The sequence below is a fragment of the Antechinus flavipes genome, chromosome 2 (genome assembly GCF_016432865.1).
Source record: "Antechinus flavipes isolate AdamAnt ecotype Samford, QLD, Australia chromosome 2, AdamAnt_v2, whole genome shotgun sequence".
Lineage (NCBI taxonomy): Eukaryota > Metazoa > Chordata > Mammalia > Dasyuromorphia > Dasyuridae > Antechinus > Antechinus flavipes.
The window spans coordinates 665,256,664-665,281,092 of NC_067399.1; the positions used below are offsets into that span (position 1 = coordinate 665,256,664).

A 24,429-nucleotide genomic window follows, 5' to 3' on the forward strand; every position below is an offset into this window, starting at 1 on the left:
CTCGGGATGCTCTTCATTCTCACGCTTTCTTTTTACAGAAAGGGTTCACCCCCCTTCATGTGGCCGCAAAGTACGGGAAGCTGGAAGTAGCCAACCTCTTACTTCAGAAAAATGCTTCTCCGGATGCTGCAGGAAAGGTAGGAGGGGAGGGCCCGCCTTGCCCCCGGCCCTCGATGCTAATAAAAACCAAAGCAAATAAGCACGTACTAACGCTCACCCCGCCATTATGGACGTTACTGCCACTTAGCACGAACCCAGCCTTTAGGATCGAGAGCTCCCCGGGACAGAAGCCGGGGTTATGATTGCCCAACTCTCGTGGGAACTCTGCGTTTGAGATTCCTAATTCCCCCGTTTGACCTCGGTGCCCAAAGCCGGGACGCAGAGGCTCCCCCCGAGACCCATCTCTAAACTAACGCGGGCCATTGTTGTTTCTGCACGTGTTTCCAGAGCGGTTTAACCCCACTGCATGTAGCCGCCCACTATGATAACCAGAAAGTGGCCCTGCTTCTCCTGGACCAGGGAGCCTCGCCCCACGCCGCCGCCAAGGTACACACTAAACCGGGGGAGGGAGGGGGACTCGGTCTAACTGCCTTTCCACTCCCACTTGTTTTCCCCTCCCTCCCTGATGCGCAGGGATGGCTTTGTCCCAATAGAAATGCAAAGTACTTCAAATCTGGGTCATCTCCCTGCTTATGCAGCTTCTGAGAAAAATGAGAGGTACTTACCCAGCCAGACGGAGCCAGGCCCATAAACCTGGAAGGCCTGGGTGCAAATCCTGACACCAGGCAGATGCTCTCGGTGGTTCTGTGGGACTCTTCACTGGAGAGCAGGGGCCGGTTTCCATTGGAAGAGTTTGTTGGGCATCTGCATTGGGCAGGAGGAGAGAGGCAGCCAGAGAGCTGCAAATCCCCCCGATACATCCTCAGTGTCTCTCTTGGAGAAGTCCTTTTAGTTGCAAGTGCCCCCACACTAATCCCCAGAAGTCTCCAGGGGTCAATTTGCTTTGGAAGAAAGTGTTTCCTCATCGGCAGTTTCCTAGGCCAATGAAATCCTAAGTCCAGTCCCTCAAAAACTAAGCATTTACAGCAGCCAGGACATAGGAACTTCAACCTTAGTGCTTAAGAAGCACAGTGGAAGGCGCTTAGTCTTGCCCTCTCCTTTTGTTTTTAACTTTTTATTTATTTATTTTAAACTTTAATATGAAAAAGAAAAAATTGCCATGTGCACAGGAGAACATGAGAGGATTCAAAATAGGAAGCAATACATTTACATTTTAAGAAAGTCTAAGCATTAAATACTAGATATTGTGTTCAAAACTGTCCAACTTTTCTTGCTTTCCTATAGTTTTTGTTCTCTGCTCTGCACTTTTTACTTTATTCTCTTTCCTTCTCCCCAGAAGGCTATAATTAAGTACAAATATAATTATATTTACATATGCATATATATACATAGATTGTATAATCATACACAGCAGTTTTGGAAATATAAAGATTAAAAATTAAAGCCCTCCCTGCCCTTAAGGAGCTGACAATCTGATGGGGGGGGGGGGGACATCATGCAAGCAGCTGTTTCAAAAAGAGAGAAATGGGAGAAACTGAGAAGTCTCAGAGGGGTGGGAGTAAGATTAAGGGGGATGTCAAAGGCTTCTTGCAGAAGGTGGAGACTCTGGCTGAGACCTGAAGCCAGGGAAGTAGAAGGCAGAGATGAGGAGGGACAGTGCTCCAGACGTGGGGGACAGGCGGAGAAAATGCCTGGAGTCAGGAGATGGGGTGTATCATCTGAAGAATTGCAGGGAGGATTTCAGGGCACATGGAGGGAAGGAAGGTGTAAGAATCCTGGGAGGAGGCTGGGTTAGGAAGGACTTTAAAAGCCAAGGAGAAGCTTTTCTATTTATTCCTGTAGAGAACAGGGAGCCACTGCAGTTCACTGAATGGTGGAGTGCCAGTTTGACAACTGAGTGGAGTGATAGGCCGTAGTGGGGAGAGATTTGAGGCAAGGAGATCAACAGCAGGTGATTGCACCCCAGTTGCAATAGGGAGATAAGAAACTATAGCATGGGGTAACATTCAGAGGGTGGGTGATCTTGGACAAGTCCCTACAACCCTGGCTCGGACACAGGCAACTCTCCAATGCTAAATATTATGTCACAGTTGACAATCTACATCAGACAAGCGAGTTTTTTCCCCATTCATTTCCTCATTTTTCCTCATTCCTCCTCATTTTCCAATACCAAGGAAATTTTCCATGCAGACTCCCCAGATATTATCTCAGTGATCTGGCCCAAGGGTCCCATACCTAGGGGTCACGTTTTGGCACTAACTTTTTCTAACTCTTAAGCTCAGCCCCCACCCCTCTCACATCCTGCTTCCCAATTTCACCTTTCCAATCTTGCTCCCACTCTCCTGCATTTGAAGAGTTCAAACTCGGGGCTCAGGCCGGCTTGCTGCTCAAGCACAGCCTTCTGCTCTTTTGCTACAAATCTTGGGAAAGTCCAAGCTCAGAAGCACAAAGTTATCCTCCTCCGAGTTCAAGAACTCTCCGATGGACACAACGTCACTTCATCTCTTTAAATGATGCTTTTCCATAAAATCTGCTTTTCATATTCTGTAGCCATAAATAAAACTTCCTTTTTCTAACATAAAAAATGTTAGCATGTAAGTATCTGTTCTCCTTTTTCTTTCAATGGATTCTAATATTCCGTTGAGTTCAAGTAATCCTTCAGTACTGAGTCCTTGCTTATGTCTTCTAAATAATTCATCTTTCACTCATTCGTTTTTCTGCCGAGTGATGTTCTTCCCTGAAGTTTAGAAGAAAAAAAGAGCAAGGAAGTCATAATCATAATAGGAAGAAAAGACAAATCTGTTTCCTCCACCCACCAATGAAGCATCTTCTTCGAACCTGACTGAGTTAAAGATGTTTTATAGGAGCCGACCCAAGGAAACGACATGGAAAAATTACCCTGACTGCAAATTCTGGGGATGTTCCCCTCAATTTAGGCATGTGCGATAAAGTGCTTTGAACCAGAGATTTTATGGCGGCAAAGGAACACACATTTCTATAGTTAGCTCCTTCTCATAAAAACTTCTCAGTCCCTGGCCATTGTTGGAGAAAATGGGACATTTCTGTAACCCGGGAGTGGCCAGCCTCTTTCTTCCTGGACTTTGATCCTCTAAAAAGCCATTTGGGGTCAGGAGTGATGACCAACAAGTAATGGCGGCCTGGTCTTGGGTCACTCTTTTATTGCCAGATGAATAATGACATGGATTCTGTCTTCCTCAGTCACCCTTCCAGGGGGTCATAGAATTCAGAGTGATAGGAACATCCGGCCTGTTATTCATTTTATTGATGCAGAAGCAGAGGACTTTTTTTTCTAAATTTTTATATCCTTTGCCCTTCTCCTGTTGTCCAGAGGGATCATTTATTTCTTCCTCAATTTATCTTACCAGAATCATATTGTCATTTAAACAATCGGTTGTTACTTTATCCAGACTGTCATTAGGTAGAAAGGAAATAGCTTAGACACAGTAGGTGCTTAATAAATGCTTAATTCTTTCCTTCTTTTTCTGTTTCCACTTGGCTTAGTGACCTTACATAAGCTCCTTGATGGCCAGAGCCCTCAGTTTTCTCATATGTCTAACATTGTTGGTGATTCATTCCCTACCCTCGCTCCCAGCATGATCTTTTTTGTCAACGTTCTTTGAAAAGTAGAAAATGCAATGTGACTTATTATTATCAATGCAGGTGGTTATATTTTCCTTAATTCGACCCAATTAGTTTAATTTGGAAGACTTTATCACTATCAACTGGATAAATGAGGATTATTTTCTAGTTGTTAGGAAGGTGTTAAAAAATTGTAGATTAGATATCAATTGATCAACATTTATTAAACACCTACTATATGCTGGCCATTATGCTAAGAACTAGAAATACAAATGGAAGCAAAAGACATTCCCTATCCTCAAGGAGCTTTACCCCCGGACATGATCACGGTGGACAGGCTGAAGAATCTGGACTCCATTGCTTAAGCCTGCATTGCTGCCCTTAGAGGGAGTGAGCTAGCCGTCGCCGCTGTGAGTTCTCCATCTGGCCACAAGCATCAGTGATTTCTTGGCCAGCTGAAGTCCCAAACTGAGAATAGGTCAGGGCTAAAAATAGAGCTGAAGCTCCTGTTTCTCCCTTACCAGGACGAGCCGAGAGGAGCAGGTTTCACGGGAGTTGGGAAGCCTGAGTTCCACAGAGAGTGCGGTGATTTATAAGCCCCCCACCCCTAACCCATTACAGAAAAAGCATCTGTCTCATGCAGTGGGACAGAGCCAGACGTGGCCGGTGCCACCAGACGGACACACACGAGCGATCCCAAATACCTGACGTGGCCAAGACCGATTCATCTTGAGAGCCCCCACAGCCACTGGACCCTTCCCTAGTCCGCAAAATGACTTCTGAAACCCAGTGAACATATCATGATTTCAGGGATCTAGATTCAACCCTCTTCTCAGTCGTTATTACTCAAACTCTTTCATTTTTCATCCAGGGAAACCTCTAAGGCAGCAGAGAAGATGTCACCCTTTTCAATTTATCGAATTTCCTCACCTAGAATACCTGCCCAGTCCCTATTCCTTTTCCTTTACTTCACCTCCTTCCTCCCTTGCAAACCTTGATTGGAACCAAGCCTAAACATTTGAACGGGCCCCTTGGGGATTTCCTTCCTTGTCCGCTTATGTTTCTTGGGTGAATTGTTTATTTATTGGGTATCTCTTATGTACCGGTTAGGGGGAAAGTGGGAGCACAGGATTTGGAGCCTTTTCTATGATTCTGTTTCCAAAAAGGGATGGCCGACAGGGGGTAGAATAAACGTGGGGTCCCTTTTTAAGGCTAGATGAAACCGTTGTGGGGAGGGAGGCCTTGGGACTGTCGTGCAGAAAGCCAACAAGCCGCGGGGCTGGCTCCACGTTGTTGCTTCCCGGCAGGTGTGTAACGAGATGTCTTTCGTTAACAGAACGGTTACACGCCGCTGCACATCGCGGCCAAAAAGAATCAGATGGACATAGCCACCAGCCTGCTCGAGTATGGCGCAGACGCCAACGCCGTGACCAGGCAAGGGATAGCCTCCGTGCACCTGGCTGCCCAGGAGGGTCTCGTGGACATGGTGTCCCTGCTCCTCTCCAGAAACGCCAACGTGAATCTCAGCAATAAGGTAAATTTCGTCGGCTTCTCTCGGCGCAATACGGCTGTCCCAAAACTTGTTGAGTTTGGGTTAGCTGGGTCTGAATCGCTAAAATCTCACTCGTGGATTGTTTTAAAAGAAATAGCCTATTAGGACTTTCCAGAAGCTGCTTTGGTATCCAGTGTTGCTGGAGATACAAGATCTGCATTCAAATTCTGATTCTGCCGCTTGTTTACCCATGAGCCCTTGGGGGCATCCATCATCTCATTTGGGCCTCTCTTTTCCCAATGGCAACATGAGAGAGTTTGACCAAATGACCTTAAAGGTCTCTTCTAACTCTAAACCTTTGTGTCACATTCCTAAGATTAGTCCCTCCAGTGAGGGAGGAGGGATCTCATCCCTGAAGCCATCCTTAGACACCCTAGTCTTCCACAGGGACACAGCCACAAAGTCTGAAGGAGGAGCGAACCTTAGGGGAATGTGGACTGTTGAGTTTTGGTTTGCTTTTAATTGAAAGAAAGTCTGTAATTAGCACATAAATCGTTTCTGTGTAAACTGACTTTTCTGGACTACTAGAGCTTGTCGAGCATGTTTTCTTCACTTAATTAGGGCAAAATTCTAGATTCTAAAAATTGGAAGAGACCCGAAGAATCTAGATTTATTCCAGTGGTTTCAAATTCAAATCAAAACAGAGGCCACAAATCTGCACACAAGAATCTCCGTGAGCCACAGATTGACTTAGTTCCGAAATATAATGCTATCAGTGTTTTATTGAATTATTATTTTTTGTTAACTCATTTTAATATGATTTTTGCTGTATTTGAGAGTGTTGTACACCCCTCATCTAATCAAGTCCTGGCTGAACAAGGATCTATTATGTGTCCTCCGTGACAAATGGGCATTTAGCCTTGGCTGAAGGATGCCCAGTCTTGCCACGGTTAAGAGGGTCCCAGAAGGACCATTTTGAATCCATCAATCAACATTTATTGAGTACCTTCTATGCATTAGGTGCTGTGCTAAGCACTATAACTTAGTTAATTAATGTGCTCCCATGTATACACACACACACACACACACACACACACACACACACACCTATTAGACTGTAAGTATCAAGAAGGCAAAAAATGTATCTTATCTATCTAAGTTCCCCACCAAACCCCCTCCCTCAATCTCCACCTTCCTAAAATATAACCTGCCCCCAAAAAATCTTGCCCTAAAGGTTATTCAGTGGAAATAACAAAGGGACATTTTTCTAAATTTAGTATTTTAAGTAGATCTGGAAAGAATTTCCACACACATCCCTTCCCCAACCTAAATTTCTTAGGCATTTATTTTTATCTGTTTGCTCATTTACTACAATTAAGCAAACTTAATTCATCAAAAGATATAGAAAGGACTCCAGGACAAACTGTATCAGCTTGGGTCTAATATTATTTAAAACCTGGTTATTAAACATCTGATGTTATTAAGAATCTTATTATTACAGATCTAATATTATTAAGTATCTCATTACTAAAGATCTGATATTATTAAGGATCTGATTACTAAAGATCTGATATCATTAAGGATCTGGTTATTAAAGATGTGATATCATTAAGGATCTGGTTACTAAAGATCTGATATTATTAAATTTCTGGTTATTAAAGATCTGATATCGTTAAGGATCTGACATCATTAAAGATCTGGTTACTAAATATCTGATATTATTAAGGATCTGGTTATTAAAGATCTGATATTGTTAAGGATCTGGTTATAAAAGATCTGATATTATTAAAGATCTGGTTATTAAAGATCTGATATCATTAAGGATCTGGTTATTAAAGATCTGATATTATTAAATTTCTAGTTATTAAAGATCTGATATCATTAAGGATCTGGTTATTAAAGATTTGATATTACTAAGGATCTGACATCATTAAAGATCTGGTTACTAAAGATCTGATATTAAGGATCTGGTTATAAAAGATCTGATATTATTAAATTTCTGGTTATTAAAGATCTCACATCATTAAGGATCTGGTTATTAAAGATTTGATATTACTAAGGATCTGGTTATTAAAGATCTGACATCATTAAGGATCTGGTTACTAAAGATCTGATATTATTAAGGATCTGATTACTAAAGATCTGATATCATTAAGGATCTGGTTACTAAAGATCTGATATTATTAAGGATCTGGTTACTAAAGATCTGATATCATTAAGGATCTGGTATCATTAAGGATCTGGTTAAGATGCTTAGAATTCTTGCCTCACCTGCCCTAATGTATGTGGTTTAACTTTTCCATAATAATAATGGCTAGAATTTAGATGATGGTCACACTCAAGGACACCCTCGCCTTTTCACCATAGACAGGGACCTTGCAGAAGGCTCAGATCTTTCAGCACACCAGAAGGGAATTTCATCCCGATGCCTCTTTTTACAATGAGCAAACTAAGTCCTGGAGAGCCCATAGTTACACACAAAGTAAATGTCAGAGGCAGGATTTGAACTCAGGACCTCCAGCTCCAGAGCAAGTGCTATTTCTACCACGCTACCCTGCCTCCATTTCTCTTCTCCAGAAGGCTTTGAGCTTCTGGTGAGCAGGGACCATTTCTTTGTACTTGGATCCCCAGTGTCCGGCACGTAGCAGAGGCAATTAGGAAGCACGTGATAGAGTGGGGACCTGAAATCAGGAGTATTTGACTTCAATGGCACCTTGAGTAAGCCATGTAATTTCTTTCTCCCTATGTTTCCTCAACTGTCAAAGAGAAATAAATAAAATAAATAGCACCTGCCTCCCAGGTGAGGATCAAGTGAGATTGTTTGTAAAGTGCTTGGTACGTTGCCTGGCAAAAAGCTGGTATTTAATAAACCTCTGTTTTTTTTGTTCCCCACATACACAAACACATCTTCCCCCACTAGAATATGAGCTTCTTAGTAGTAAAGACTGTTTCTTTGTACTTGTACCCCCTAACACAGGGCCTGAAACAGACTAGAAGCTTAATAAAAATTGGTTGATTGATTTATACGTGAGTCTGCCCGTTCTCTACCAACTTGCCTTTATTTCTCCACCCAGTTTGCCAGGGGCCTGTTTCTGTGTTGGATCCACTAGACCTACCCCCGCCCCCATTGTTGGGTGACTCCCCTTATTGTCTACCCAGACTTCAGTTCTAGAAAAGCCCCAGGATGAATCGGAGCCAAGGGATACAGACTCCAGGAAAAGCTCGCATTGAGACTTATCCTAAACTCCCACTCCAACTATCAAAAAAAGTGTGTCTCCAGCTTAGGGCAGCGGCTCACAGCCCTTTGACCGATTTTGTGGCTAAAAATACAATTTTCTCCTCAGGGAAATATACCTTGGGAAATTACCCTATAATTATCCTCTAATTGTGTCACTGTTTGGGTGATCTTTCCCAAACCTTTTTTTCCTCAGGTCTGTAAGTAATATACAAGCGTCCTCCACTCTCAAATGGGAGGGACTTCGGGTGGGAATAACCCACTAAGAATGTTCTCTGTCCCCACTCCTGCCCAGTGCACTCCCTTCAACCAAAGGGAGGCTATGGAATCCAGACCCCGATTTCCCACCCAAAAAATATAAATAAATAATACACATAAACATTACCGTGGTTGTTACTCGGTTAACAAGATCCCAGGAGTTTCTCATTTTTTTAGCGTGAGTATTCCCTGCACACAGTAGGTGCTTAATAAATGTTGATTGATGGATCACCTGATACACATCACAAACCTTCTAGATCTTATTAAAGGGTCCCACAGAATTGCTGCATCCAAATTGCATAGACAAGCCTCTTCAAACATGGTGAAAGATGCCACTTGGATCCACATCCTAGGACTAGCTTGTACCCTGCTAGCTTTATTTTGAGAAGTCAGGATCACCTCTGTGCAATGGAGCACCGGATGAGCATTTTAATGCAAAAAAAGGGATTATTGGGAAAATGAAATTTTGGTGATGTAAAAAGTTTAAGTCTCTTGAGGACAGGAACATTCTTGACCATATTAATCAATGCTTGTGGAATGACTAGTTTATAAGTCACATTTCCTGCTTTGTGTTCTTATTATTGAATCAATGTCTTACTATCTTATCAACTCCATGTATTTTTCACATACTAAGAGTGATTGGTTTTGTGCACTTTGCAGAGTGGCCTGACCCCGCTGCATCTGGCTGCACAAGAGGACAGAGTGAATGTGGCTGAAGTCCTTGTGAATCAAGGGGCAGCCATCGATGCCCCAACCAAGGTATGATTCCCTGGCTCCTGCAGCCCCGTGGCGAGCATCACTCGCCACTCAACATATAAAACACCCGTGGAACACATCCCATAATGCTTCTTGTGTGTGGCACATCCCATGTTCTCCTTATTAAGTTTTTGAGCCATCTGCTGCTTCTTCTCCAAGGAAAATGAGACAATATAATCCTGCCATATGACTTTTTAATTAAATAATTGTTATAACAAATAATAGCAATTTCAACAAAAAGAAGGACAGAAATTAAATAAGGAATAAGTCACAAAGGAAGACATAAGACACAAGCTCTATAAAAATGTGTATATAAATACTATTCTATTACTAACAAGAATATATATCACTACAGAGTATATATCAAAGTATAAAATATGATAGTTTACACATAAATAATATATATTTGAAATTTTTATATGATATAAAATTCTCATTTTACATAAGACATATTTCTATAAAATTCAACAAAATGATCATTACACCATCATAGTCTAGGTCCCCCTTCTAATCTCTTTCTTCTCTGCACTTAGTAAATTTCACTGTTTATTTTACATGGTCTTAGTGGATATATATGTTGTTTTTCTCATTCTGCTTTCTTTTCCCTCCATCCTTTTATAGAAATGATTTCCTAGTGATTTCACTACAGTCTTCTTATGTGTCATTTTTTATAGAGCAATAGTATCCCATTGTGTCAAAAGGCTGCATTTGCTAGGACACCAAGAATGATTGCAACTTATCAGTATTATAAGTAATAGAATAAATAGAATAGGATAATAAATAGAATCAATGACAGAATTGGATGGTGGAAAGAAATTTGAGGAGCCATCAAGGGCAATTCACAACTGAACAAGAATCCCCGTGATGATGTTTTTGTACACAGAAATGCCTTTTTAAAAAATAATAATAATACAGTGCCAGTGGAAAAATAATAATAATAATATCCTTAGGGTAGATCCTTTGTGGTGGGATCACTGGGATAAAGGATCTGTTCAGTTTTGTAGCTCTTATGGCATGTCACCAATACGAAACTTTCTGCTGAAATGCTCTTTTCTTTTCATGCTGTGGTTGTAAATCCCTAACAAGATGATAATAATAGGAGGGCAGCTAGATGGCATAGTGGATAGAGTACCAGCCCAGTCTCAAACACATTATCTGTGTAACTGTGGGCAAGTCATCCATCCTCTTTGCCTCAGTTTCCTCATCTGTAAAATAAGCTGGAAAAGAAAATGGCAAATGACTCTAGTATCTTTGCCAAAAAAAAAAAAAAAAACCCTAAATGGGGTCACGAGGATCAGACATGTCAACAATGACTGAAAAAAAATATAGCACCTACTATGTGACAAGCACTGTGCTAAGCACTTTACAGGTTTTGGCTTATTTGATCCTCACAACAGTGCTAGGAGGTTGTTACTGTTATTATTTCCATTTTATAGAAGAAAAGATATAAACATATCTTATTCCCATACGTTAGTCACTAAAGGATAAAAGCCTTTTTTAAGTTCATTTAAAAATCTACAAATGAAAAATGCACTTGTTTTTATAAATACAGATAATAGGACTTCTCAAAAAGGCTTAACAACTTTGTTACTTTTTTGGAATTTCTCAGTGTTTGTGATGCTGATGTAGAAATAACATAGTTCATTGGGCATGAAGTCAAGAAGACCTGGTTTCAAATCCCACCTTAACCGCTAGCAGTGTAATCCAAAATAAGTAGCTTTAATTTTCCTGAGGCTTGATTTCCCTATCTGTAAAATGGGTATAAAAAGATAAGACTTTAACATTTGCCTAACAAGGATGTGGTGAGGATTAAGTGAAATGTAAATAGAGCACTTCCCAACCCTTCAGCCACTAGAGAAACAACAGTTATCGTTATATATGTAATCATGTTAAATGTATATTATATACATATCTTATATGTTATGTGTATATATGTGAATATATAATATTCAGATTTCTTTCCCAAGTCTCACAGAAGGTCTTCCTCAGTGACCTCTGATGAGGTCTGAAGCTCCATTTCTAATATCCAAATCTGTCACTTCCCTAAAACAAACCATTAAAGAGATTCCCGATCCATGGCCAGGATTTCAAACTTCAGGACAGAGGCGTGCCGGAATCCCCCAGTTCCTCTGGGGCCTTCTCAAAGATCTGATGATGCTCCAGAAAGCTGTCCTTGTTTAGAGCTCCTTCCCTGCCTGAATTTGTATCTGAATAGGAAAGAGTTCTTAACCTTTTCCTTCCTTGAGAATCTGGTATAATTTCTGTCAATAGTTGTTTTCTGACAAACTTATCCTATAATATATCCTTTTTAATAATAAAAAGAAAAATAGTTAACATTTCTATAGCATCTACTATGTATCAAACATTCTATTAAGTGCTTAACAAATATTATCACATTTGACCCACACAACAACCTGGGAGATGGGTGCTATTATTATTCCCATTTTATAGATAAAGAAACTGAGGCTAGATAGAGTGTAAATGATTTGCCCAGGATCATACACCCAGTAAGTGTCAGATGTGGGATTTGAATTCAGGTCTTCCTAAGTCCAGGTCCACCACTTTACCTACCAGACCTTGTACAATGGCATTTTTTTTAACAGTTAGAGCCAAATAAGGCCCATTTAGTCCAAAACATCTTTTTAGAATGTAACTTCTCAGAAGAACAAGCCATTGTTTTTCAGTGATTTAATACTGTCCATAACAAGAGTTTTGGAGCCCTTTAATAAATATAATTCTGAGTAAAGTGAACTTCAAGCATATTTGCTGCTGATATTGTGACCTGAGAGACAGACGCGGGTAGACCAGCAGTCCCAGAGGCAGCCGATATGATTTTGGATTTTGTCTCTGTTTTTTAATGCTCCATTAATCTAACACTGAAAGCTACAGCATGGTTTCCTGAGGTGCATCCTGGGAGTGCGCTGGGGGAAGGAATTTTAGCTCTGGGAGTACCCTGAACTGACCGGACAAAAGAAAAGTGTTTAAGCCCAAGTGTGATGCTGACTTTGTGAAATCCCAATTGAGTGTTGCCAGTGTTTTTGTGCACAAACTCTCTGATAGCATAGGGTGAAGTCACTCTGAACAGACCCAGATCTATTGCCAGAATCTGGGGCAGGTTGGGAAAAATCTCTTTGTCATACGGGAGGCAGTGGGAGACGGGGGAAGAATCAGCACAAATCACTCCTAGAGAAAAGGGCACTTGAGATAACATGGCAGAATCCCAGTCTTGCAGAGGCAGAAGGACTTGGTGGCCACCTAGTCTGACCCATCTCCCAGAGGGATCCCCAGCACAGCGTAGCCGACTGTGGTCATTCAATCTCTGCTGGAAGCCCTCCAGAGGCTGCCCATTTCATTCTTGGACAGCCCTGATTGTGAGGAAACTGGCGGAGTTTTTCCCTATCGTCCAGACTAAATTAGTGCTCTTGGTTCTTCCCTCTGGGCTCAAGAAAAACAAGACTAATTTCGACTTCACATAGAATTACAGAAATCCAGAGTTTAAATTGAGCTCAGAACCTTTTTGTCCAAACTATGCCCCAAAAGATTCCCCATACCAACACACCCAACAAGAGATCATCCGGTCTCCGCTTGCAGATCTCCAGAGAAATCCCAGACCTACTTTGGGACAGTCCTAATTGTCTTTAAATATTGAACTTTATTTAAATAACTTAAAACTTAAGATAAACTGTCTAAAAATTTTTTTGTCTGCCCTAAATTTATCTTTTTTTCCAACCTTCTCCTTTTGCTACTGGTTTTGCCCACTAGGGCCAAGAGAAATAAATCAAATCCCTTTTCCATATAGAATCACAGGATTTGGGAATTGGAAAGGATCTTCATTTAAATCCACCTTTATCCAAAAGGAAGCCCTTTCTGTGATACCCAACAGGTGGTCATTCAGCTTCTGCTGAAAAACCTTCAAGGAAGAGGAGGAGTTTCTTTCTTTCTTTTTTTTTTTGCTGAGCCATTTGGGGCTAAGTGACTTGCCCAGGATCCCACAGCTAGGAAGCGTCAAGTGTCTAAGATCAGATTTGAACTCACATCCTCCTGACTTTGGGGCTGGTGCTCTACCCATTGCACCACCTAGCTACCCCCAAGAAGGAATTTCTTTTGGAAAACATAGTGCAGCCATTTTGCTGACAATCGTCCTCTCTTTCTCTCCTCTTCCCCAATAATGTTCTGAAATGCTCGCACCCCTGGGATCCACCATTTGGCCCAGGGAAATTGTTATATCACTTTTCTCTCTTTTGAGACACGTTTGGGCATCCAAGGCTAAGTTATGAACCAAGACAATAACACTTTGGGGACACAAAAACACATTTGTCTGTGATTGAGTCCCCTTATGTCATTATTTCTCCTTTTGTGTCTTCCCAGCTGATGTAAGAGAGTGTTGTCCCCTAGAGAGTAGAACCAATTCAACAGCTTTTTTCTAAGCACTTAGTATGTGCTAAGTGCCCAAGCAGATAGAAAGGGAGACAGCTCCTAGCCCCTGCCCCCATGGAGTCGGTGTTGGAGCATGTGGGCACTGGACTGGGAGTCTCCCAGCCTTCCCCAGCCCTTCTTAAGTCCAGGGCTTTCCGTCTCTCAATTACCTCCTGTTTACCTGCAGATGGCTTGCTTTGTATATATTTGTTTGTTTTTCCCCCATTAGACTGTAAGCTCCTGGAAATCAGGGACTTTTTATTTTTTATTTTTTTCCTCAGTAATATCTTATTTTTCCAAATACGTGTCATTTTTATCAGATTTTATCAGATTTTACATTTCAGAGTTTTCTTTCTCCCTCCCTTATATCTCCCCTCCCCAAGACAGCAAGCAATCTGAATGATGAGATTTTTGCCTCTTTTTACATCCTCAACCTTTAGCAAGTATTTAATAACTATTGATTGATTATTTTGTGACTCAGGGTAAGTCATTTTCATACTCTGTGCCTCAGTTTCCTCATTTGTCAAATGAGGGGTTCGAACTTAATGGATCCCTCCCAGTCCTAAATCAATGACTTTATGATCTTTGTCTCTATAACTTCTCCCCTCTCCTTACTTCTGTATTAAGCATATATAGTAGGGGCTCATTACATGTGCACTAAGATGGTGAGTCAGCCTCAAGAGGTGCTCCTGTAGACTCTACATTCCAGGTGATGGACAGAATATTTGCCTTTAAAGAGTGTCTGCCTCTGAACCAATGGCTTACTCTCAGTTTCCTTTTTGGGGAAAGTTACTGTCACATAAAGTGAGATGAGTCTGTAATTATCCCTTAATTATAATATTTAGACACAGAGGGAGAGGGGAGGGGTGAGAAGTTTTCCCTATGGCTTTGCTGGGACATTTAACTTTCTAAATAAAAAGGTCGAAACCAATTCTGACTGAAGTAGCTCAGCACAGGAAGAAAGCTGGGATGGGCAGCGGTGGGACTCGTCATTTGGCTATTGTGGGAAATTCCCAATGGAGAAACTCTTTTGTATTTCGGCAACTATTCTGTTATTCTTATGTTCAGAGTTTTCATTTTTGCTCTAATTCAGTCATTTCAGTCATACCCAGTTCTACATGATACTATTTGGGGTTTTCTTGGCAAAGATAATGGAATGGTTTCCCATTTTCTCCTTTAACTCATTTTACAGATGAGGAAACTGAGGCAAACAGGTTAGATAACTTGTCCAAGGTCATATAACTTGATTGGGAAATTCCCAATGTAGAAACTCCTTTGCATTTCGGCGACTATTCTGTTATTCTTATGTTCAGAGTTTTCATTTTTGCTCTAATTCAGTCATTTCAGTCATACCCAGTTCCACATGACCCTATTTGGGGTTTTCTTGGCAAGGATAATGGAATGGTTTCCCATTTTCTCCTTTAGCTCATTTTACAGATGAGGAAACTGAGGCAAACAGGTTAGATAATTTGTCCAAGGTCATATAACTTGATTGGGAAATTCTCATTGTAGAAACTCCTTTGTATTTCGGCAACTATTCTGTTATTCTTATGTTCAGAGTTTTCATTTTTGCTCTAATTCAGTCATTTCAGTCATACCCAGTTCTACATGACCCTATTTGGGGTTTTCTTGGCAAGGATAATGGAATGGTTTCCCATTTTCTCCTTTAGCTCATTTTACAGATGAGGAAACTGAGGCAAACAGGGTAAGGTGACCTATCCAAGGTCATATAACTTGTGATTTGGCTATTGGGGAAAATTCTCAATGTAGAAACTCCTTTGCATTTTGACAACTATTCTGTTACTCTTATGTTTAGAGTTTTCATTTTTGCTCTAATTCAGTTGTTTCAGTCATACCCAGTTTTTTGTGACCCTATTTGGGGTTTTCCTGGCAAAGATAATGGAATGATTTGAAATTTTCTTCTTCAGCTCATTTTATAGGAAACTGAGGCAAACAGGGTTAGGTGACCCGCCCAAGGTCGTACAATCAGTAAGTGTCTGAGGCTGGGTTTCAACTCATGTCTTCCTGACTCCAAGCTCTGCACTCTACTTACTAAGCCCCCTGGAACATTGGGAGAATAAGTAGGTCACCCAAAATCAAAGATCTAGTATGTCTCAGAGGTCACACTTGAATCCAAGGCTCCTTGACTCCGAGCCCAGCCCTTTATCCATGATACCACGTGACCTCTCATAAAAATAACATTGGGAACAGTATCTCTCATAGTAACACACATTGCTATGATGCTTTGGGTCACACAGCGCCTTCCTCGTCATAATCCTTCAGCTCAGAATTATAACTACCATCTCCATTTCATAGATTAGCAAACCGGGTAAAGAGACTTAGTCCGAGGTCATACACCCAGTAACCGGCGAAGGTGGAATTTCATCAAGACCTCTCCTGATTCCAAGGCTTTGTTCAACCCATGGCCCTACTGTTATTCACAAAAATAACATGGTCATTTTCTTTGGGGAGGAGGCGATGTGAAGATGCTGTAGGGACATGACTGCCGTTCAAAAGCTGTCATTGGTCCGCTATGCTCCATGCTCCCGCTTTACTCTTGGCCCTTTGTGAGACCCATGTAACTCTACGATGGGCTGTTCCAGGAAAATCATAGAGCTGGAACTGAAAGAAATCAGGGGCCATCGAATCTAATCCTTGTCGGACAAGTTGAAGACTTGAGAAATAAGGAAACTAAGTCCCAAATAGCTTGAGTGATTTGCCCCCCAAGAATAAATAGATAATAAGAATTAAAAGTAGAATCTGAATCCAATTTCCTTTTCTTTCCATGATATTGCTCTGCCTCTAGAAGGGAAGGAACCATCTGATCTAACTCCATTTTATAGAAATTGAAGCCTGGAAGACTTAATAAGTTGATCAAAGTTACATGGGCATTGAAGTGGGATTTGAACACAGGTCCTGTTTTATAGGAACAAAATGGAAGCTGATTCTTTTCTTTAGAAAAATAAAATCAAAAGGCCTTTTTTTCATATATGAAGGTCCCTTTTTAATGTCCAAAAAAGTCCCACAAAACGGTGATTATATTATTGGGATGAGTCAAGATCACACATAATGTGCTCTTAAATGCATTGGAGTTTGTGGACCATTAGGGCACCACCCCCCTTTTGAAAATATGTAATGCGGCTTTTGTGAGTTGCAATATATACTCGAGATCCCAAGATGGATGTGGGCTTGTTATGGAGGTCAAGATCTTGAGACTCTTCTGTGTCCTGGATCATGCTCATACACGTGTGTGTTCATGTCTGGCTATATCCTCATACTCAAGAGAATGGAAGGAACGATGGATTCTTAAATTTGTATTTAGAAATTTTCTACATTTTGGAATATTTTTTGTCCTGTCATATGTTACATGAAAATTATTCCCAAGACCACTTTGCCTCCTCCATTGCACCTTACGTGTTCCATTTCATTGATGTAGATTGTGCTATAATAGAAAATTCAGTTTCCAATATTTGAATTAGAAAAGGAGATTTCAGCCATCTTGAAGACCTTCTTAATCCTTTAGCTTTCCCTAAAGAGAAGATAGTTTGGGCAAAATCCCCAAGAGATTATTGACTACCAAGGGCCCCGATTCTGGCTTTGCAGCCCTTGTTTCCTCCGGGGGTCTTTGATGAGCGCTGCTCGGTGATATTTTCAGTGCCCAAGTGTATGGGAGTAGGGAAGTGATCGTCCCATTGGATTCCCAACGGTCCCACAGCCTCTGCGGAATTGTGTTCCGTTCTTGGGGCCATATTTGAGAGAGGAAATGAATCAGCTGGAGCTTCCAGAGGAGGAGAACTAAGGCGGTGAAGCACCTTGTGCCTTAGTGGAAGAACTGAGGATATTTGGCCCGAGGAGCCTTCTTAGCTCTCTTTCTTGTGAAAGAGAATAGACTTGTTGCTCTTGGCCCTGGAGAGCAGAATGAAATGGAGGTTGGCAAAGAGCAAGATTTAGGCTTGAGATGAAGGAAACTCTAACAATTAGTGCTGTTCATTATAGAAGAGGCCATCTCAGCACTTAATAAATGTTTATTGATGGATTGATCGCTTACGAGGTTGCCTTCATGGGTGTCCTTCAGGCAAACATTTGCCAGCTACGTTGCATAGGGGATGAGGGACAGGCTAATCTGAATGACCTCAGAGGGGAGGGCCCTCTGACCTCTGGGAGTCTGTGATTCTGTCGGTCTGCCGTCTCATGGGAGTGATCTTGGCTTGTTCAACGTCCTTTTCCAAATCGCCTTTAAACCACCTCAACATTGTACTCCTGAAAAGAGTCAGCTCCTTCACAGCGGGTTTCCAGAGTCTTTGTATTTTGCTCTTTTGAATTCATATCCCCAGTGATTAACATTTTTCTTGGCACATAGTAGGTGCTTAATAAATACTTCTTTCTTTATTTGTTCATTCATTCATTCATCCATTCATCATTAATTCACTCTTTCATGTGAGTAGGAAGAGGGCCACCATCATGGGATGGACCCCCCAGATTGATTTCGTTTTCAACCATAGCAACTCACAAACTCTTGGATGCTAATGAGTGTTAGTGTAGACCCTCCCTCCATTTATGCAAATCAATGAGCATTTATTAGACACAGTGACCATTTATTCAATATTGCTTGGTACCATTTATTAAACCCAAACTGCCATAAGTATGAGGGACACAAGTACAAAGGGGGAAGCCATCACTTGTCTCAAGGAAGCTAGAGTCTAGGATGGAGATAGTATCTACACTGACAAAATCTCCTGTCGGAGTCTATGTAGTAGCATGTGGCTAGTCTCTAGCCAGAGAAGTCCGTCAGTGATGCTTCTTTAACATGAGTTGGGATGGAGGACATCGGACAGTGGTGGACCCTTGGCCATTTGGCTGCCCTTTATGCCTCCAGATGCCCACACCCACTGACCCACGTTCTCTGTCCCATCCCCACAAATGTCTCTTAGTTACTGCAGTAACTGCAGGGACTTTCTCAGTATCCCCTCCAGGGCAGGTTGCCTGCAGCTTCCTTAGTTGTTTTGGCTGCCAAATTCAGGCCCCTGTGCCGGCCTGGTTAGGAGTCCCGAACTCAGCTGGGCCACTCTGGAAACCGGGTTCCAGTCTGTCATTGGATCTGCATTCAGAGCTTCGTGGGCTAACTTGGCCGAGTCTGTGCTCTGCTCCCTTGGCCTCCAAAGTCCAGGAGGAAGTTCATCAGAAGCCTGCTTTAGTGAGGGGTCTCATACATTTCAAAACCACTCAAGATTAAGTGACAAAAACAGCCTGTGTGAGTCTGCCTGAGAACAGATCAAACCAAATCCCCTTCAAATGTTCATTTTCCCTGGAAAGTTTCCCTTCTGGGAAACTCTGCAGCCTGGACTCAGAGAGCCATTAATTCCAGCTTCTTGCTTTCCCTCTGAACAAATCTGCTCTATTCCTGAGGGGGTCAGCTCCTTAGATTTTCATTATCAAATGCACATATCCCCTTTTCCCTATCACTTTGTCTGCAAAAAAAGGCAAAAGTGAAGGTGGGTTCGCGCTTCTGTGACTGTTGCCTGGTGCACTGAGTGAGTTCCCAGTCTCTGAACCTGAGGGAGTAGATCAGAATTAGACCAATGGTCAATGTCCTGGGGAGGAGGGAGTAAGTGAGGTTAGAGCATTGGGAGTCTCAGGGGTAAAGTCTCAGATATTAGAGTTCTGGAGACAGAGAGGACCTGAGAGAGCATCTCATCCTGGCCTCTCAGTTTACAGATTAGGAAACTGAGGCAAAGGGAAGGGAAGGTCACACAGATAGTAAATTGCAGAACCAGGATAGAAAGCAAAGTCACCTTAGTCCAATTACTCTGAGTCCACCAGAGTCCCCTCAAGTTTGCCCCTTCCACACATTTAACCACATCCTTCCAAGCTGAAAAGTTCCAGCTCATACTCTCTTGTCTACAAGGTCTAGAGGCAGAATTCGAACCCAGCCTCAGGCACTTCCTGAGTGATCTTGGACATGTCAGTAAACTCCCTCAGTCTCAGCATCCTTATTTGTAAAGGAGGGCAGCAAAATGGTGCAGTGGGCAGAGAGCCAGGCCAGGAGTCAGAGGATATGAGTTCAAATCTAGCCTCAGCTACTTCCTAGCTGGGTGATCCTGGGCAAGCCACTTCACCCTGTTTGCCTCAGTTTCCTCATCTGTAAAAATGAACTGGAGAAGGAAACAACAAACTACTCTAGTATCTCTGCCAAGAAAACACCAAATGGGGTCACAAAAAGTCGGGCACGACTGAAACAACTGGACAATAACAGTAGCAAAAACAGAAGATTGGAGGAGATGGTCTCTAAGGTCCCTTTCATCTCTGTTTATGATTCAATGACCTACCTTGTGAATGAATGAGTGAATGAATGAATGAATCAGTGAGTGAATGAATGAGCCAGTACTGAGAAATCAGGGTAAGATCTCAGCTCTGTCGCTGATCAGGTGGTTTTCTTGGCTCAGTTCCCTCATCAATAAAAGGAAGATGGTGTCATATGCCCCTCGTTCTTCCCCACGCCACTGTCCGGAGAATGGGATGCAGGGACTGCCCAGGAGGGACGTCATGCTGGACGGTGTCAGGTCCTCCCCCATTGGCCCCAAACCCAAAATGAGTCTCCACAAGGCCATTTTTTAAAAGCCTGAGAAAGGAGCTTTCTGCTCGTTCCAGCGGTGTATTCCCTTTGCTGCTCTGTGCAGCCACTAATTGCCGTGTGTGTGTTTTACCATCACAGATGGGCTACACGCCGCTGCACGTGGGCTGCCACTATGGGAACATCAAGATCGTGAACTTCCTGCTGCAGCACTTTGCGAAGGTCAACGCCAAAACGAAGGTGAGGATCGTCCCCCGGCTCCACGCAAGTGACCTGACGGCAGGACAGGCAGTAACGTGTTCCTTCTTTTATCCCTTCTGCAGAATGGGTACACACCCCTCCACCAGGCAGCCCAGCAGGGTCACACTCACATCATCAACATCTTACTACAGAACAATGCTTCCCCCAACGAGCTCACTGTGGTGAGTGAAGGGAGAAGGGACCTGGGGAAGGGGGCAGGAGATGCTCAGGCATCAGTCTCATTTGTGTGTGTATGGGGGGGGGAGTATATATGTAGGTATGTATATGTGTATTTATCCATACTTATCCATATATAGAGAGAAGAAGAGAAGAGAGGAGAGAGAAAGATGGAGATGGAGAAATAGAGATGGAAAGGGGGAGGGAAAAGGAGGAGAGGGAGGGGAAGAAGGAGGCAGAGAAGGAGAGAAAGAAGGGAAGAGAGGGAGCGGGAGAAACAGAGGGGGGGAAGGGGAGGCAGAAAGAGAGAGAGGAGAGAGAGAAGAAAGGGAAGAGAGAGAAGAAAGAAAAAAGAAAGAGGGAGAGAGAGAAGAAAGAGAAAATGAGAGGAGAGAGAAAGAAGGGGGGTAGGGATGGAAGGGGGGGAGGGAAGCAGGAAGAAAGGGAGGAAAGGAGCGAGAGAGGAAAAGAGAGAAATCAGATCCCTGAACTCTAAAAACACCTGATTGAATGACCAACTAGTAGAACATGTATGTCTGTGTGAGAGAGAGAACAAGTGTTCTTGTTTTAGTGGAAGGCTCACGTAGACTGTCAAGTCTGCGGGTTTCCCGTCCAGCTGTCCGGGCCTGTTTTAAATCCTGCTACAGACTGCTGTGACAAGTACCACAGAAGGGGGGAAGGAATTGGGTAGGTAGAAGACTGGAAGAAAAAGATACATTTTCACCCATTAGTCTCATAGTAATATTTCAACTCACACTGGGTGTCTTTTGAGCAGGTACAATCTGTCTGAAGCAAATATATAAAAACACAGTAATAAGCAAAACATAAATCCATAACAGGCTATCCCAGTGAAAGGATCCTAACATCCTGCTCAAGTGCTCTTTCAGGAAGAATTCTCCCTTTGTGTTTTGGAACCATTGCCCTGAGAGCAGCTAAAAGAGTGAGAATCATTCACTGTATGTATTTTATAGCAGTGACAATACTAATCCTGCCTTGTGGGATATATGATGCAATTGTCTTGATCAGACAGCCCATAAGCACGTCTCCAGTGCCCACTATGTGCCCATCCTTGTGTAAGTGCAGATGCAAAGAAAGAACAAAAGCAATTCTGGCTCTCGAAAAGTGTCTAATGGGCGACAAAAAATGATCTTTGGGTTGAGAAGGAGTTTGAATCCTGGTTCCAACCGAAGCTCATCAACTGTGTGACTTTGGATAAGTTTGTGAACTCCAATTTCTTCATCGGTAAATTAAGAGTAATGGCATTGCTTGCATTAGGGAGGTAGGACAGTGGTACAGCAGATAGAGAGGGTGCTAGACCGGGAGTCAGGAGAGGAGTTCAAATGTTATCTTGGAAGCTTCCTAGTACTATAACACTAAAACAAATCACATTATCATTTCAACCTCGATTTCCTTATCTGGAAAATGAAAATAATAATAGCCCCTACCTTCTGAGGTGGTTGTTGGTATAAAACAAATAATCCTCGAAGAGTCCTTTACAGATATTAAAGCATTAAATAATTGCTAGCTAGCATTACTATTAATGCATCATCTGCCTCACAGAGTTAAGAGGAAACTAAAGCTTAAAGTTCTGTGGAAATGTGATTTATTCCACATTTACAATAATAATTTTAACAAGATGATATAATAATTATAAGGAAAAATTTTACTGAATTTTTTTAAGATGAGATCTGCGATTTCATTGATAGAGATCCACCCATTTGAGTTGGCACCTTCTCTTCAGCTTTGAGAGTGAACTGGGGGCACTGCAAAGTTAAATGACTTGTCTAGAGTCACTCAGTTAGGATGTAGCAGACAAGACTTGAACCCACACTTCCTGCCTCCGAGACTGACTACCTACTATGAGCAATAATAACATAATTATTGGCTTATAGCTATGTAGTATATGAGCTAGGTAATATAATTCTTATTATCATCCCCCTCCTTTTTTTTTTTTTTTTACTGAGGCAATTGGGGTTAAGTGACTTGCCCAGGGTCACACAGCTTTATCATCCCCTTTTTACAAAGAAGGAAACTAAAGTCCAGCAGTGACCACAGTCACAGAGTCAGTAACTGAAGCATCCTGGAACCTGGTCTTCTGACTTGAAGCCAGGACCATTTCTTCATGGGTCTGCTAGCATCCTGCCTTATGCAGCTAAAGTTAGCTTTGGTGAAATGAAGTTGGGCTTCTTCTCTAACACCTTCTTGATGTGTTTCTCTCGCTAGAATGGCAACACGGCCCTGGCCATTGCTAAGAGGCTTGGCTACATCTCCGTGGTCGACACCTTAAAGGTAGTGACGGAAGAGACCATGACCACAATTGTAAGTATCCTACTGTTCTCCTAACGCTACCCTCAGAACTCATTGACTGATGTCTCATCTTCCAAAATCCTCATGAAATAGACCTTTGACTTGTCATCCACATTTTTTGGCCATTCAATCATTTTCATGTTCCGCTCTCCATGACTCCATTGGGGTTTTGTTTTTTGACAAGGATACCAGAGTGCTTTGGCATTTTCTTCTCCAGCTCATTTTACAATGAGGAAACCAAGGCAACAAACTTAAATGATCTGCCCAGAATCACACAACTAGTGTCTGAGGCTAGATTGATCTCAGGTAGATGAGTCTGGTTCTCGCTCCACTGAGCACCCAGCTACCCTATCCAACCTCTAGAAAATTGAAATCTTATACAAAGCTCACAATATCACAAAAACTCAGGGTTAAAGGGGACCTAAGAGACTCCCTATCCCCACTCATAATATTATAATAAATAAACATTTATTAAGCACCTACTATTTTTCAGGCACCCACTATTCTAAGTACTGGCTCCCTCCGACAACCTACCTACCAGGTGGTCATTTCTTCTTGATTTTAAGATGGAGAACACACTCCTTACTTGCTGGAAGATCAAGGATTTAGACCCCAAAAGAACTAACCTTCAGAAGCAAAATTTGTACCATGTTCTCTAAGCCTATAATCAATGTTCTATCCCCTGTGCCATCCATCCATCTCCCCTAAGGCCTGGCTAGTTCTCATTGTTAAGAAGTGTCCTGTGGGTTTATTTCCCCTTAAATCAGATCTGAGTCTGCCTCTGGCCACCTCTTCCCCATGGCCCTTTGGGCTGAAAGGAGAAAGCCAGTGACCTTGCATCTTCCGGGAGACAGCCGGTCCTTTGAACCTAGCCAGCTGGCTCCCTGATCTCTCTAGAATTTTACTCATCAGAGCTTTAATTCAAATCCAGCAAATACTCATTAAGTGTCTCCAGAGATAGAGCTCTGTCATGGCGGCTCCCAGGGATAAGCACCAGCATGAATATCCAATGAAAAGTGTGCAAGGGCTTGGAAGGGAACCATCCCAGAGGATGAGTGCTGTCCCTCCTCTCATGACTAAGAAATGAGATACTGTCACAGATTGGCTGATCTTCATTATTGTTCTTTAAATCCAAACGACTTGAATTAGGGGCTCACAACCTCATACAGGGTCTCATAACTAATGTGGGGATAGCAAAATTATGTTTATCAACAGTAAGTGCTTGATTTGCACACCTATTTTCTGTATCTATAGACCAGTAGTCACATCAAAATGTCTCAGGTGGAAAGGATTCACAAGTGGAAAAAGTTTAAGAAG

General features: G+C 42.2%; 1 protein-coding gene across 3 annotated transcripts in view; it reads left to right on the forward strand.

Moving 5' to 3' along the window:
* ANK3 (ankyrin 3) overlaps positions 1 to 24,429 on the forward strand; it is a 347,827-nt gene that overhangs the window by 194,258 nt on the left and 129,140 nt on the right. For all 3 annotated transcript variants that reach the window (XM_051982618.1, XM_051982616.1, XM_051982617.1), the window contains exons 16-22: positions 39 to 137; positions 448 to 546; positions 4,997 to 5,194; positions 9,306 to 9,404; positions 20,530 to 20,628; positions 20,712 to 20,810; positions 23,029 to 23,124. In XM_051982618.1, the coding sequence (XP_051838578.1) occupies positions 39 to 137; positions 448 to 546; positions 4,997 to 5,194; positions 9,306 to 9,404; positions 20,530 to 20,628; positions 20,712 to 20,810; positions 23,029 to 23,124 (789 nt within the window). The remainder of the gene's footprint in view (positions 1 to 38; positions 138 to 447; positions 547 to 4,996; positions 5,195 to 9,305; positions 9,405 to 20,529; positions 20,629 to 20,711; positions 20,811 to 23,028; positions 23,125 to 24,429) is intronic.